This window comes from Felis catus, chromosome A2, assembly GCF_018350175.1.
Source record: "Felis catus isolate Fca126 chromosome A2, F.catus_Fca126_mat1.0, whole genome shotgun sequence".
Lineage (NCBI taxonomy): Eukaryota > Metazoa > Chordata > Mammalia > Carnivora > Felidae > Felis > Felis catus.
In genome coordinates, this window is record NC_058369.1 from 13663035 (window position 1) to 13679160 (window position 16126).

The 16126-nt window shown below is 52.9% G+C and overlaps 1 protein-coding gene across 4 annotated transcripts in view; it reads left to right on the top strand.

Moving 5' to 3' along the window:
- Window positions 1-15189, top strand: part of PGPEP1 (pyroglutamyl-peptidase I) — a 28326-nt gene extending 13137 nt beyond the window's left edge. For 2 of the 4 annotated variants that reach the window (XM_023247483.2, XM_006928618.5), the window contains exons 3-5: window positions 3646-3762; window positions 6759-6991; window positions 10694-15189. In XM_023247483.2, coding sequence (XP_023103251.1) covers window positions 3646-3762; window positions 6759-6991; window positions 10694-10886 — 543 coding nt within the window. In that variant the 3' untranslated portion in view covers window positions 10887-15189. Of the gene's footprint in view, window positions 1-3645; window positions 3806-6758; window positions 6992-10693 lie in introns of those variants that run through there. The other 2 variants (XM_023247494.2, XM_023247491.2) reach the window with 2 other exon arrangements.
- The last annotated feature ends 937 nt before the right edge of the window (window positions 15190-16126 follow it).

Sequence of the window (16126 nt, forward strand, 5' to 3'; positions counted from 1 at the left end):
CCACTTTTTTTGTCTTTTTGTTTATGTAGGTGAAACTTACATAACATAACATTAACCATTTTATTTTTATTTATTTTTTTTAATTTTTTTTTCAACGTTTATTTATTTTTTTGGGGACAGAGAGAGACAGAGCATGAACGGGGGAGGGGCAGAGAGAGAGAGGGAGACACAGAATCGGAAACAGGCTCCAGGCTCTGAGCCATCAGCCCAGAGCCCGACGCGGGGCTCGAACTCTCGGACCGCGAGATCGTGACCTGGCTGAAGTCGGACGCTTAACCGACTGCGCCACCCAGGCGCCCCTTTTTTTTTTTTTTTAAGTGTATTTATTTATTTACTTTGAGAGAGAGAGCTCGCAAGCAGGGGAGGGGCAGAGAGAGAGGGAGAGAGAATCCCAAGCAGGCTCTGCATGGTCAGCGCAGAGCCCGACGCGGGGCCTGATCCCACGAACTGTGAGGTCATGACCTGAGCCGAAATCAAGGGTTGGATGCTTAACCAACTGAGCCCCCCAGGCGCCCCCCCCAGGAGCTGCTTTTCAATGTAGGAAAGGATGGAAAGAAAAGAGAGGGTCCCAGCTAGTAGCTAGTCCGAACCTCTATTTTGTAGTTGAGGAAAGTGAGGCACTTAGGTCTATATTTATTTCGGTCTATGCTTGAGCTGGTCACTTGCTCAGCCAGTATTCGCAAGCACCTACCTTGTGCGTGCCCTGTGCTATAGAAAGGGCACCATTCTGCGGGGCTGAGGGAGTGTGCAAAGGGGTGCTTGTAAAAGTGTCAAGTGCTTGTCAGGAGGCTGAGACATGAAGGCTAAGGAGAGAGTTGACTGACGGGAAGGTAAGGGGAAGAATGGTCCATGTAGTGAGAACAGCCAGTGCAAAGGCCCTGAGGCAGGAGTGAGTCTGGTATGTGGGAGGCCACATGGCTGGAGTGAAGTTAGCCAAATGGGGGTGGGGGGTGGGGGGTGGGGAGGGTTGGGAGGGAGAAGGGAGAGAAGGGCAAGGAAATTGGCAGCGTCTGGCTTATGGGCCTCATGGATGATGGCGGGAGTTAGGATTTTTATTCTGGGTGTGGCAGGAAACAGCAGAGTGAGCAGGGGAAGGGTGTGATGTGATTTTAGATTTCGCCTTGGGAGGCAAGCCGTTGGGCAGCGTAGGGTGGGAGACCATGGGGTTTGAGTCTCCAAACTGCCAAACAAAACCTGGGGTATCCCATAAATCCCACCCATGGGACTCTCTGACATCCACCGGGGTAGCCTTTTCAACCCCCGAGTGAGATCTGGGAATAATATGAGAGAGCCCTACCGATAGTAATCGTTGGGAGCGTTCATTTTACTATGAAAAATGCTCAAGCGAAGGATCGTCTGTCCGTGTTTGTGTGGCCATTCAAAACAATCCCCCCGGGTGTGTGGCACGTAGCAGGCGGGTGAGTGTTTATGAAATTGTGGGAATGGAAACAGGGCTCAGGACGTAAAGCCTTCTGGGGGGGGGGGGGGGGGCGTGACGGCGTGACAATTCGCTGGCGAGCTCCGTGCCTGCTTCGTCTCCAAATCCCCACACCCTTTAGAGAATGTCTCCCTGATCCCATTGCACAGTCCGGGAAGTTGAGGCTTAGATGAAAAGGGAACGTGAGAGTAAAAATACTAATGACCGAGAGAAAAAAATTATAATAAGAGAAATGAAATATGCTGCCAAGTTTCTCTTAAGGATATGTGAAATGTTTTGAAATGGATTTCACCCAAAATGTCGCCCCCTCACCTCGCAACCACCTGCCCCAGCAGCGGCCTGCGCTCCACCTGTGCACCAGTGTTGAGCCAGCAGATCTGCCCTCCGTCTGGCCCTGGGACTTCTTCCGGGGTGGGGGTGGGGAGGTTCTTTCTGATCACTGGGCTTGGTGACAGGGATGGGGTCTCAGTCCCCTGTGCTGGAGTTTAAGACTCCCCCCACATGGGGGGGGGGCGCCTGGGTGGCTCAGTCAGTTGAGTGTCCAACTTTGGTTCAGGTCATGATCTCACCATTTGGGAGTTTGAGTCCGGCGTTGGGCAGTGAGTGATCAGCTGCCCAGATCCTCTCTGCCCCTCCCCCACTTGCGCACGCGCATGCGCTCTCGCTCTCTCTCGCTCTCTCTCTCTCTCTCTCTCTCTCTCTCTCAAAATTAAAAAATAAATAAATGAAAAAAAGAAGACCCAATGATTTGGGGCACCCAGGTGGCTCAGTCAGTTAAGCGTCCGACTCTTGATTTCAGCTCAGGTCGTGATCTCACGGTTTGTGAGTTTGAGCCCCATGTCGGGCTCCACGCTATTAGTGCGGAGACTGCTTTGGATTCTCTGTCTGTCTGTCTGTCTGTCTCTCTCTCTCTCAAAATGAATAAAATAAACTTAAATGAGATTTCCCATACAAGTACACCATGCCCCCCCACCCCCTTGGTGTCTTGTCTCCAGGTGACCTTGACGCACCCTCTTGGTGGGGGGGGGGGGCAGTTGGGAATTCTCTGTCGGTGAGAAGGGACCTGCCTTTTCAGGTGTTGGATGCTCTCCAGCAACTGCGGTCAAATGAGCGTGGAGTTGGGACAGCGTGGATAGCAAGGTCAAGGCAACCAGATAAAGTAGCCCTGAAGCCACGTCAGGGGATGCAAGAACTCGCCCGCAATGAATTAATTCGGCGAAGCCAAGGGCACGGAAAAAAGGCTTTGTCTGGGACCCCACATCCACCAGTGGTAGCGTTTTCCAACCACTGCACGCGATCTGAGAATGATAGGAAACGATCCTGCAGTGGTCATTATTCATTATTCAGAGTATCAGTTAAAAAAATTTTTTTTTAATGTTTCTTTGTTCTTTGAGAGAGAAAGAGAGAGAGCAGGAGCAGCGGAGGGGCGGAGAGGGGGAGACAGGATCGGAAGCAGGCTCCAGGCTCTGCGCTGTCAGCCCAGAGCCCGACGCGGGGCTCGAACCCACGAACGTGAGATCATGACCTGAGTCGAAATCAAGAGTTGGACGCTTCACTGACTAGGCCCCCCCGGGCACCCCTCATGATGTTTTTAAGCCACCTCATGCTCAAGATTGTTAGAGGGTCCCTAAGGGGGTGGGTCCACCTGTGGACGTGAACTGAGATCCTGCTATGTGTGGCATGCGTCAAGTCTATACATAATTCTCATCAGGTATAATGAAGGGGAAAGTATAGTAACAAATAACAAAGACAACAGTCATAATGGGAGCCGACATTATCTGAGCACATAGGATGTGCCGAGCATTTCTTGGAACTATTAGCGTGTATGCGTTCGTTTAATTCTTACAGCTACCTTGTGAAAAAACTACTCTTTTACCCCCATTTTATGGATGAGGAAACAGGCTCAGAGAGGTTAAGTAAGTTGCCCAAGATCACACAGGGTTCAAACTGGGGCGCCCAGCTTCAAAGGCCGCTGCGTTATGCTGCTGCCCATGGAGATGGAGAGAGAGTTTGAGAAGAGGGAGCTGGGAGGGGAGCGAGGGAGGAGCTTTGGGGCTGGGCCAGCGCGCGCACCTTTCCCTCCACTCTGCACACTGAGTCTGGAGCCCCACCTGCTTTCTGAGGACGGATCAGTTTACCCCCTGGGAACGCACTAACCCTGCAGCCCTCACCCAATGCCACAACACTCCCTCTCGTCTCCCTTCCAGGAGCTGGAGAAGCTAGGGCTTGGCGACAGCGTGGACCTACATGTGTATGAGATTCCAGTCGAGTACAAGACGGTCCAGAGGCTCATCCCTGCCCTGTGGGAGAAGCACAGCCCACAGGTGAGTGGGGCGAAGGCAGGTGCTTCCTCATCAGGACCTGCAGGTGGGCACCCCGCACGTGGATGATTTGTGTGGCTTTGTTCCTGCTTCAATCACATGGCCGATGCCCATGGCCTTGTCCCCCAAAGGGCCACACTTTCCTGGGTTACCCGTGGATGCGAGGGAGGAGTGCAAACATCTGCGACCCCACAGAGCCTGGCTCCGTCCCTCTGGAGTTCTGTGTCACTCACGACCCATTTAGTTACAGGTGACAGTCAAAGCACACCTTAACTCAGCTTAAGCACAAACTCTTGTAAGCTTCAGGTATAGCTTGATCCAGGCACTCGCCCAGTGTTATCAGCCATCCCTCTTGGCCCCTCAGCTTTGCTTTGTGCCTCGCTTTTGCTCTGGCAAAGATAGGTGGCTGCTGGCCGATACCCTACCGACTCAGCCCCTCAGCGGAAAGAAAACATCTTTCCTTTTGATAATTGCCCAGAGTCCATGGCTGATTCTCACTGGCCACCGGGGTCCCCTGCCAGTCCCTGAGCCAATCACTATGGCTGGGGGTTGGAGGGAGGAGTGCTCTGATTCGTGAAGCCTGGTCACATGCCTCCTCTGGTGGCCAGTGGGTGGTCTCACCTCTCTCCGAACCTCTTGAAAGGGGGTTCCACAAGGGGACCATGAGTATGGGAGGGAGCTGTGATGCGGTGTAATGGAGGCCAGACAAGAAGGAGCCACACTCTCCCACCACAGACACACGTGACTCCAAGGGATCAGGAGTGGAAGTTGCCTGGGAAGTTACCTGAGTGGTGTCTCTGATAAGTGAGGTAACTGGTCGCCCGTGGGCGCCCCACCCAGCTTCCCACACTAGCCTGCCTTGCAGATTTTCCAGGGCCGTCCAGTGGAAACTTCCTTCCTAATGAGCCCTCCTGTCGAGTCTCAAGTGGACTTTGTCCCTTGTGAGAGGGGGACCTGGAGGCTTAGTGACACGTGACCAAAGGTTCTGTCAATGGACATTTTCTTCTGCTTTTTCTTTAAAAATTTTTTAAATGTTTATTTATTTTTGAGAGAGAGAGATAGAGAGAGAGAGAGAGAGACAGAGCATGAGCGGGTGAGGGGCAGAGAGAGAGGGAGACACAGAATCTGAAACAGGCTCCAGGCTCTGAGCGGTCTGCACAGAGCCCGACGCGGGGCTCGAACTCGCGGACCGCGAGATCGTGACCTGAGCCGAAGTCGGCCGCTTAACGGACTGAGCCACCCAGGCATCCCTCCTCTGCTTTTTCTGTGCAGTCCTGCCTTTTTCTAGTTAAACAAATAAAAATACCCTAAAGCATGAACACGTTTTGAAAAATTTTTCCGACCGTAGAGAATCACCCCTGCCTGGTTAAGTGGCACCATGATTATTGCCATTTTATCACTCACACACGTATCTGCACACACGCGTGTGCATGTATGTTAGTATGCACACGCATGTGCTGTTTCAACAACCTGCGTGGACTGGGCTCCTGCGGCTGCTATAAGAATTGGCCGTAAGCTTCGGACCACAGAAATGTAGCCTCACGTTTCTGGAGGCACAGAAATCCAAAGTCGAGGCCTCAGCAGCTATACTCTCTCTCAGGGGAGGGTCATTTGGGGTCTCTTCCAGCTTCTCCCTCTGTGGTCACGTGGGCTTCTCCTCCTCTCTGTCTCTGGCTTTTCTTCACGTGTCTCTTTTACGGACACTTGTCATTGGATTTGCGGCCCACCCAGATAATCCAGGAAGATCTCGTCAAGAGATCCTTTACTCACATCGATAAAGACCCTTTTTCCAAATGAGGTCACAGTCGCGATTTCCAGGCAATTAGGACAGGGCTTTTTTTTTCTTTTTTTTTTTTTTGCATGCGGGGTATCACCTTGCAGCTCATTATGCAACAGCTGCTGCTTTGTTTTCACATTCACCGATATTCAATTTATGGAACTCCAGATAGGACAGTGCCAGATGTGGGGCGTCCGGTAGTGAATCAACTAACCTTGTGACTCCAAAGAGTTAGCTCCTCCAGCATTATGGCCCATTAGACATCATCACTCCCTTCTGCTGGACACTTTACATCTTCTACTAGCCACACTTAAAAGATATAAGAACAGGGGCGCCTGGGTGGCTCAGTCAGTTGAGCGTCCGACTTCGGCTCAGGTCGTGATCTCACAGATCACGAGTTCGAGCCCCGTGTCGGGCTCTGTGCAGACAGCTCGGAGCCCGGAGCCTGCTTCCGATTCTGTGTCTCTCCCTCTCTCTCTGCCCCTCCCCTGCTCATGCCCTTGCTCTCTCTCTTTCAGGAATAAACATTTTAAAAGTTTAAAAAAAAAAAAAAATAAATGTTTATATATTTTCTTACAGTGCCCTCTCTGGGTGTAAGCATATACACAAATAATAAGTAATAGTTGAAATTCGACTGTACTTAACCTGGTGTCCTGCTTGTTATAAATATTTTGTTGTGAGCATTTTATTATGTAGGTCATTAGAAATCCTCCCTTATATCACGTTAACGGCTGGGTAGATTTTAGTAATTGACATGACTGCCCTCCTATTATTATGCTAGTGCCTTGATACTTTTTTCTCATTTTTATGCAAAACCCTGACGTGATCACTGACAGGTTATTACCTCTTTCGCTTCGATCCCTGAAAGTTACACCATGTCTTTTGCATTTGGCAATATGTCTTGAAGGTCATCCTGTATAGAACTGCTTTTGGCATGTTAACTCCGTAACGTATCCAGCCAACCCCCTCCTAACGGCTAAGGAGGTTGTTTCTGGTATTTGATTGTATTAACACAGTTGCAACGAACACCCTTGCATGTTTTACAGCCTTGCGTGTTTCGCTTGGCCTGTACCTTTGTGTGGGGCCGACTGTGTGGTCTATTCCAGCAGCAAGAGGCCAGAAACGACGTAACTCCAGGCAGAGCCCCGAGAGGGTGCTGTCCTCTCCTGCACCTGGGGTGGGGGGGACCCCCAGTCTCATGGCCCTGCCCATCTGTCTGCAGCTCGTGGTGCATGTGGGGGTGTCGGGCATGGCGACCGCGGTCACACTGGAGAAGTGCGGGCATAACAAGGGCTACAAGGGGCTGGACAACTGCCGCTTCTGCCCCGGCTCCCAGTGCTGCGTGGAGGACGGGCCCGAAAGCATTGACTCCATCATCGACATGGATGCTGTGTGTAAGAGGGTCACCACGCTGGGCCTGGATGTGTCAGTGACCATCTCCCAAGATGCCGGCAGGTAGGGCACCTTGGGGTGATTGCGAGCAGTGGTTTCCCTCCTCCACCGGCCCAGGCTGGCGTTGAACAAGCCAAGTGCGTTGACTTTGGCCTCTGTGGGCTGAGCACTCACCGCTCACGAGGCTCAGAGCTAAGTACGTGCACATAACAGGTGCCACGGATTCTGCTCCTGGGACTCATTATGTGTGGATCTGCCCACCTCTCCCCTGCTCTGGGTGCTAGCATCTGCCACCTGGACGCTGCTGCCCCGGCCGCCTCCCTGGTGTCCCTCCCTCCACCTCTGCCCCGGCCCTGAGGGTCCTCTTCCTCCAAGCAGTTGGTTTCTGTTTGTGTTTTCTGTGGCTGTTGTAACAAAAACCATCACCTTGGTAGCTGAGGACAACAAAAACGTATTGTCTCCCAGTTCTGGAGGCTGGAAGTTCAAAATCAAGGTGTTGGCAACGTTTGCTCCTTCTGGAGGCCCTGAAGGGGAATCTGTTCCCTGCCTCTCTCCCGGTTTTTGGTCTGCAGGTAACCCTTGGGGTTCCTTGGCTTGTGGCCACATCACCCCGATCTTTGCCTCCGTCTCCACACGGCCTTCTTCCCTGTGTGTGTATTTACATGACCTTTTCATGAGGACATCAGTCATGGGATATAGGACCTACCTGAGGCCAGTATGATTTCATATTAGCTAACTATAGCTGCAAAATCCCTATATCCAAATGTTCTGGGTGAACATACATTCCGGGAAGAAACTCTTCAGCCTCTTACAAGCTCTTTTATAAACTTGCTTAATCCCTCCTGCAGCTCTCACGGCACCTAGAATAAAATCCAAGCTGTCTCCACCACCATCCATAGGTTCTGTGTGGTCTGGCCCCTGCCCACCTCTCCACTCTCATCTGCCTTCGCTCTTCTGTCCCCCACTGCATGCCAGCCACACAAGCCAGCCTCCTCCAGTTCCTCAAACACAGCACGCTCACTCTAGCCTCAGGGCCTTTGCACATGATATGGCCTCTGCCCTCATGTGCAGATCTCACCTCCCTCTGATAAGGTGTCTTTCAGGTTTTAGCTCCAGCACGTCGCCTCCTTGGAGGGGGGGGCCTCTGCAATCTCCTGGACCAAGTTAGGCCCCCTCTGTTCAATGCCCTCTCAGCACCAGGTGTCTCCATTTCTCAACACTCTGTACACTTCTCCAGCCCAAAGGCAGCAGGTGGCAGATTCAGTAGACTGAATGGAGTAACCGAATTCACCATCGTTCTGTTTTTATTTTTTTTAATGTTTATCGATTTATTTATTTTGAGAGAGAGATAGAGAGCGAGCGGGGGAGGGGCAGAAAGAGAGGGACACAGAGAATCCAGAGCAGGCTCCACGCTGTTAGCGCAGAGCCCGATGCGGGGCTCGAACTCACGAACCTTGCTTGAGATCACGATCCGAGCCAAAACCAAGAGTCAGATGCTTAACTGCCTGAGCCACCCAGACGCCCCCATCATTCTGTTTTTTTAAAACTAATTCCAAATGGCACAGATAATTCCAGACTATATTCTCATGTGTTCCCACTGGGAAAAATTCTCTTGCCCTCTCTCCTTCTCCCTAGCGATCCCTCTGTTAAAGCTGAGACTTAAATTGTAAAACTTCCTATGCACCGACACCTTTCCGTAGACGGGTAACCCTTGAACGACATGGGGGTAGGGCTGCTGATCACCCCCCTGCATACAAAATTTGCATAACATTTGACTCCCCCCACCCCTGCCAAGCTTTACTACTGTGAGACCACTGTTGACCAGAAGCCTTACTGATAACATAAACAGTTGATTAACACACATTTTGTATGTTATGTGTGTGTGTGTGTGTGTGTGTGTGTGTGTGTGCTGTATTCTTACAATAAAGTAAGTTAGAGAAAAGAAAATGTTATTAAGAAATTCATAAGGAGGGGCTCCAGGCTGGCTCAGTCAGTAGACTGTGTGACTCTTGATCTCGGGGTAGTGGGATTAGGCCCCCACGTTGGGTATAGAGCTTACATTAAAAAAAAAAAAATCAGGGGCGCCTGGGTGGCTCAGTCGGTTCAACTCAGGTCACGGTCTTGCAGTTCGTGAGTTCGAGCCCCGCGTCGGACTCTGTGCCAACAAACAGCTCAGAGCCTGGAGCCTGCTTCCGATTCTGTATCTCTCCAAGTGTCCACTGATTGATGAGTGGAGAAAGAAGATACACACACACACACACACACACACACACACACTGGGATATTATTCAGCCATAAAAAGAATGAAATGTTGCCCTTTGCAACTCCACGGATGGAGCTAGAGAGTATAATGCTCAGGGGAAAAAAAGAGAGAGAGAGAGAGAGAGAGAGAGAGAGAGAGCCAAACCGAGAAACAGACTCTTAACTACAGAGAACACCCCAGTGGTGCCCAGAGGGGAGGGGTGGGGGTGGGTGAAGTCGGTGATGGGGAGCAGCGAGGGCACTTGTCATGACGAGCACCAGGGGTTGTCTGCAGCTGTTGAATCACTATATCGTACACCTAAAACTAGTATCACACTGTATGTTAACTAACCGGAATTAAAGTGAAAACAAACAACAACCACAAAAGAAAACCATAAGGAAAAGAAAATGCATTCACGGCACTGGGCTTACTGGAAAGAAAACCCTTGTGTAAGGGGACCCTTGCAGTTCAAAGCCATGTTGTTCAGGGATCGAGGACATGTGAACACTTGGTCCTCCAGTTTAGGCTTTTGTCCTATTTTGTTTTGCTTTTATGCGGCTGGGGTTACGTGATGTATATGTTCTTGAGATGTCCCTTTATCAGTTTCACTCGTGGGCACGCGGCACGGGTCCTGGTGGATTCTCCGTTTCCCTCTGGATCCACCGTGTGCCTTGTAGATGGCTGCATAGTATTCCCTTGTGTGGATGAGCCGATTTATTAAGCCGCTCTTCAGTCAGCGGAAGTTTAGATTGCGCCCTGGCTTGTTTGGGCTGCTACAACCAAATACCACATACTGGGCGGCTTATAAACAACAGAAAGTAATTGCTTACACTTTTGGAGGCTGGGAAGTTGAAGATCAAGGCACCGGTCCGGTCCTGTTCTAATGAAGACCTCCCTCTGGGCTGCAGCCCCCTTCGTGCTGCGGCAGGAGGGGGGAGATAGCTCTTTGGGGTCTCTTTTATAAGGGCCCTAACCCCATTCACGAGGGGCTCTCACGTCCCAAAGGCCCCACCTCTTAAGACTATCACATCGGGAGTTAGGGGCTTCAACAGTGAATTGGAGGCTGGACATTCAGACCGGGGCAGGTTACTTCCCATTTTTCGACTTTTCTACTTAACAGTGCAGCAAATGCCTTGTTGGTCTTTCCTGTGCCCTCATGCCAAGGGCTTCTGGAGATAGATTCCAAAAACCAGAAATAATATGTCACGAAGTCTGGGCATTTGTGCTATACTAGCCTGCCCAATTTTCCCCCTGGGGCAATTTGCATCGCCACTGGTAGCATCTCATACTGCCTCCTTCCTCACATACACACCAGCACACGAGGTTATTGGGGTTTTTCGTTTTTGTCGGCCTGGGGAGGGTGAAGCAGTCAGTGTTCCATCCTGTGGCTTTCTGGCGAGGTTGGGGGTCTTACGGTAGATCTGGATGGAGGCTGTCCTGTTAGTCTGTGTACTGACTCTCTGACCCTGTTTTGGTCTCCCTTCTGCCACCCCCACCCCCCACCGCCATGCCCTGCAACGTAGGTACCTCTGCGATTTCACCTACTACACCTCTCTGTACCAGAGTCATGGCCGCTCAGCCTTCGTTCATGTGCCCCCGCTGGGCAAGCCGTACAACGCAGACCAGCTGGGCAGGGCGCTGCGGGCCATCATCGAGGAGATGCTGGACGTCCTGGAGCAGTCAGAAGGCAAAATCAACTGTCGCCACAAACACTGAGAGCCTCTTAGGCCTCCCAAGACCTCGTCCCACTCGGGACCCTGGGAGGGACAGCTGCCTTCTGGGGCCTGGCCAAGGAGGATACGCCTGACAGCTGGGGATCTGATTTGGATCAATATTCCGACTTACACACCTCTTCCTTTTTCTCCGCAAAAGGGCTGGTCGATTTGCAAGGGGTGGCTGAAGATTTTTCCTCCATCGCCCTTTGCTTTAGGGGACACCGCCACGGTGGCCGGGAAGCCCGTGGGTCCCGATCTCCACGGGGAATCCTGGCCGAGTGGATCTCTGCCCTTTGATCCCGCAGCTGGGGCCCCCTGTTCACCTGCCTGTCTAAGTCTCCGGTGAAGGGATGCCGGTGTCCCCCCCCCCGCCCCCCCCCCGTCCATGACTGGTTTTTCCCAAACTTAAAAACTCCTTGAAATGTCTTTGCCCTGATTCATGTCCCAACAGCCTGGACAGCCCTGGAAAGGGCTGCCTTGGGATATGGCAGGGGCTTTTTTTTTTTTTTTTTTCTCCTCTCTCTCTCTCTCTCTCTCTCTCTCTCTCTCTCTCTGTCTCTCTTACTCTGGAGTGGGGCTGCCGGTGGCAAGCAGACCTTGTCATTTTGACATGCACATGACTGTTGTTTTTTTTTAAATGTGTAAAAATTTATAGCAGCTGCAAACCCACCCCACATCTGGCCTGGATTTTTGCGGACTTGGTGCTGGGGACCAGCTTATTGCTGTCCTCGTGGCGGTGGGGGCAGAATGGGGCCTGGGGGCCGGAGTTTGCCGAACCCCATGTGTGCTGGCGTGTTTGAGCACGAGGGTGGCGAAGCAGCCAGGGGCCTTTTGTGTAGATGGTTTTGGAGCCGCGCCCGGGACTCAGGAGTAAATTTTGATCTCCCTCCCTGGCAGCTTTGAACTTGCCAGCCGGGGATGAGAGTAACGCCACCCAGCTGGACCTTGATTACCGGTCAGAGGGAGAGAACGACCACGGCAGTCAGGAAGCCAACTGAGGAAAACACCCATTCGGGAAGGGATCTGCTATTCTGGGGGACTGTGTGGTTTTAATCATGCCCCTAAGTGTGAGGTGTGCTGGAATCTGATGCCGTGTTGGAGCGTGTCGGTGTTTCCCAGCATGCAGTTCTTCTGAAAACAGATGAGGGTTTTGCTTTGTTTTGTTTTGTTTTGTTTTGTTTTGTTTTCTTCAACCTTCACCTTCTTCCCCTCTTGTTCTGATGGCCAGGGGAGGTCCTGCCTCTGCTGAGCTGCTGTGTCGCTGGGAAACCGGGTTGATGGGTTTCCGAGTTAAATGCATGTTCGGAGTCCTGGGTTTCCTCCGGATGGGGGAGTGGAGAGAAGTGGGTGACTTGGGGCCGGCACTTGGCAATGGGTGTGGACTGTGGCTGGCAGGTTGAAATGATTGGGACTCTTTCTCCATGCCCGCCTGCCTTCTACCAGAAATGTCCCTTTCGCGTCCCCGGTCTGAGCTTGTAGTCTCCCGAGAAACCTGCAGCGTGGGATTCTGTGAGCCGAAATTGCGGCTCTTCTGAATATGGGGAGCTCGAGGCTCATGGGTTAGCTCGGTTCCCCAAAGGTCCGGTCTGCAGGTGTCGGAGGAGGAAACGAATCCAGGCAAGATGGGGAGGGAAGGGGTGGGGCGTTCCTGGAGATGAGCCACGGCTGCGCTTAGCTGCATACCCACTGGAACCCAGATGCACCATCCCCAAACTCCGCATTTCCACCCTTTTGTCTTCGTTTTGCCTCTCTGTGTGAAGCACCACGTGATTCAGAAAGTGAGAGGTATAACTTATTGTCCGATCATTGTCGGGTGTACGTATGTCATTTTTGTGCTCCGGCAATGGCTTTAGATGTTCTCCTCCAGTCCAGCTGGAATCCTCTCCTTGCCCACGATGCAGAGCATTTCGCTCATTCTCATTCAATCAGACAGCCATTGGACATTTCACCCGCTTCCTGCTAGCTCTTTGACCGTCCAGTTTGGGGCAGACTCACCTGTTCCCTCCGTGGCGTGTCTGGTCCGCATTTATCGGGCCTTGGACTAAAAAATGTCCTCGTGTGAGAAGGGAGGACCAAGCCCCGTTCTTCCTCCCTCATCATTTGCGGAGGCTCAGGGGGAGGGGGGCACGCAGAGTGGGGCAGGGGGATGGCTCTGTGAAGTGGCTTAGCCGCGGGTGGAGGGGAGATGCTGAGAGGTGGGTGCAGCAGGTGTTAGTGGCAGAAAGATGGGCAGAGGGATGTGGTGGGAAGGCAGGCTGTTGGGGGAATCTTGCAGGGTCAGTGGGGCGGCGCCTCTCCCTGGGCCCCCATGGCGGGGTGCCGAGGTGGGGGATGGGGACAGCAACAGTCATCCGGGTGTCTGGTGATGGCATGTCCTTTAAGGTGCCAGAGCCTCTGCGCCTCATACCTTTCTTCTTCTCTCAGCCCCTTTGGCTCCCCCTTCCTCACCAAAAAGAAGGTCAGTGGTATGTACTTGAGGGTGTAGCTTGAAAAAGAAACAAGAAGGCGTGGTTGGAGAGAAGGAAGGGTGGCGAGAAGCAGGAATGTGAGTCGGTGGCCTGGGTTTGTACCACCTGGCCCGCCTGGTCTGGTCAAGGAACAGCCAAAGGTCCCTTGGCCACTGGGAGAGACAGGGCCAGGTGGGGGACAGAGGTCAGGGCCAGGCGGGGGGGGGGGGGGACGGAGGTCATGGCTTCCCAGGTGGTGCCGGGTCTTTGGGGGAAATGTCAGATTGCAATAGTTTCAGCAAGGCAAAGAGTTTCCAGCTGCCTTGCTCTTTGCTGGCACAGTGACTTCTGGAACAGAAAGGGCCTGCTCAGGGGGATGGCTGGAAGAGTAGATTCAGGATGCCTTTTTGTTGTCTTAGAAGTTTCTGCCAGGAAGCCAGGCCCGCTGGGTGTGTGTGTGTGTGTGTGTGTGTGTGTGTGTGTGCGTGTGTGTGCGCGCGCGCGCGCGCACCCGCATGCCTGTGTCCCCCGAGGGCGACTGGGCCAGGGAGGGGAGCTGCTCCTGGAAATCCGCCCACCCCACCAGCCTCTTTTCTGCTGCCACTGTCTAGACTGTTGACCTTTGACCTCTCCACCCCTTGGAGTGTTTAAACCCAAAAGTCCCCTCTGGGGAGAGTGGGACAAAGCCCCATTCTTCTCCATGGCCCCAGCCTCCACCGCGAGACCCTCGAAAGCGCACGCGTGAGCCTGCAGCCGGTGTGGGGACGTTGGTGTTCATACAGGCGGAGGCAGGCCACCGCGTTGCCAGGTGGCTCCTCGTGGCCACGGATCCCCCACTGTATCCATTGACTCCGGGAAGCCGAAAAGGGCTTTTGTTTTTATATCCCAGAGTGCATTTCCCTTTCTCCAGGCACAAGTGCCTCAAAAGGGCCTGGGCCTGCTGGCCGGGAGGGAGAACATCTCTATTTTTGTGGTGAGGAAGCACACTAAAGGCCACGGACCCCCTCACACCCATGGCAGCATGGCTCTTTGGGGTGGGAGGCCATTTGCTGGCATCCACATCTCGGGTGGATGCGGAACATTTCTGCTAAGAGACTCTGCCCTCCGGTTCATGGGCAGTTGTCACAAGCTGAGTGTCGCGGGCTCCCAGGTCTCTGGGGGACCTGTTCCAGCCCTGAGCTGCTCCTCCTGCCAAACCCATCTCTCCCCCTCTCTCTCCTCACCAAGCCTTCCTTTCAGCTGCCTGGAGACCCACAGAAGTGCCTGCCTCTCTAATAAACACGGGGCACAGAGAAAGGGGACGAGATGAGAAAGAGAGAAGTAACCCCAGGCTCTGGACCCCAGGGCCCAGGCCAGGGTCACCGGAACCATTTGCAGAGGTGGGGTCTGGAGCGAGTGACTTTTGTGACTGACACACTTTGTCTCCAGGAAATCACAGAGAAAGCCAGTTTGGAATTGGGCTCTGTGCTTCCCGGCCGTGTGGCATCCCCAGATGCCAAGGAAACTACATCGGGATCTTGGGAAGCAGAATTGGCTTTTGCCCGCCCTAGGGGTACCTGGCATGTTTCTGGGGCTCCGTTAACATCTCAGGTTTCTATCTCATCCTGTATCTCTCTTTAGGAAAAACCTTTCCCACCGAAGGTAACTGCATTTTCTGTCCCCCAAGGTGGGCCTGGCCCCTGCACCCTCGGGGTGGCTTCTCCCTGACCCCCAGAGTTCCTGTGAGTGCCTTGTCCGAAACCCTCCTGCTGGGACCCCTGGCTGGGGAGGGGTCTGTCGGACTTTGCTGGGGGCTGGGCTCTGGGACACCCCAATCTTGACACCCCAGAAAGCAAATAAAACAGTTGAAATATGTGATTTCTTGTGTGTCTTTGTGAGACGTTAGCAGCCACCGGGGTCATCCCCAGCCTGAGGGCATCAGTGGGCACAGGGGGCTCTGACTCACTGGGATTTCTGTCCTTGGTGCCCACTTTGTGGCGGCTGTTGTGAGTGTGCTGAGTGGATAATGATCAGGGGGTTTCTGTACAGAATGGTCTCCCTCCTCACAACCCAATGCCTCTGTTCTGATGCACAGAGAGATCAAGTAACTTGCCTACTGTCCCACAGCAAGGGGATGTGGTGCTGCTGGGGTTTGAGTCATGATCGTTTAGACTCCCGGCGTGTGCAATATTCCCACTCACAACTCTGTGGTGGGGGTGCCATTACGACCTTTCACAGATGGGGAAACTGAGGCTCTGACAGGTGAAGCCTCTTGTCATGGCCAGGGAGAGGAGAGGTAGGGAAGTGAACCCAGGCCAGCTTCTCTGGCACTGAGTAGTTTGAACCAGAGACAGGGCTTGGTCATTCCCCTATGTCCTCGGAAGGAATGAAGCCACTCCAGGGTCAGGGGCTTTCAAAGAATAGATTTAAAAAAATTTTTTTCCTAATGTGTTTTTTATTTATTTTTGAGAGACAGAGACAGAGCACCAGCTGGGGAGGGGCAGAGAGAGAGGGAGACACAGAATCCGAGGCAGGCTCCAGGCTCTGAGCTGTCAGCACAGAGCCCCACGCGGGGCTCGAACTCACAAATGGTGAGATCATGACCTGAGCCAAAGTTGGATGCTTAACCGACCAACTGAGCCACCCAGGCTCCCCCAAAGAATAGATTTTTGAAACCAAAAGGACTTGTCTTGGGGGATGTTGGTCCCGGGGGAGGGGGCACCTCCTTGAAGTCCCTGAGGACACAGGGACTTTGCACCCTCAGAGGAAGTGTCCTCGGCACCCAGCACAGCTCCAGGCGTTTAATAGGTGTGCA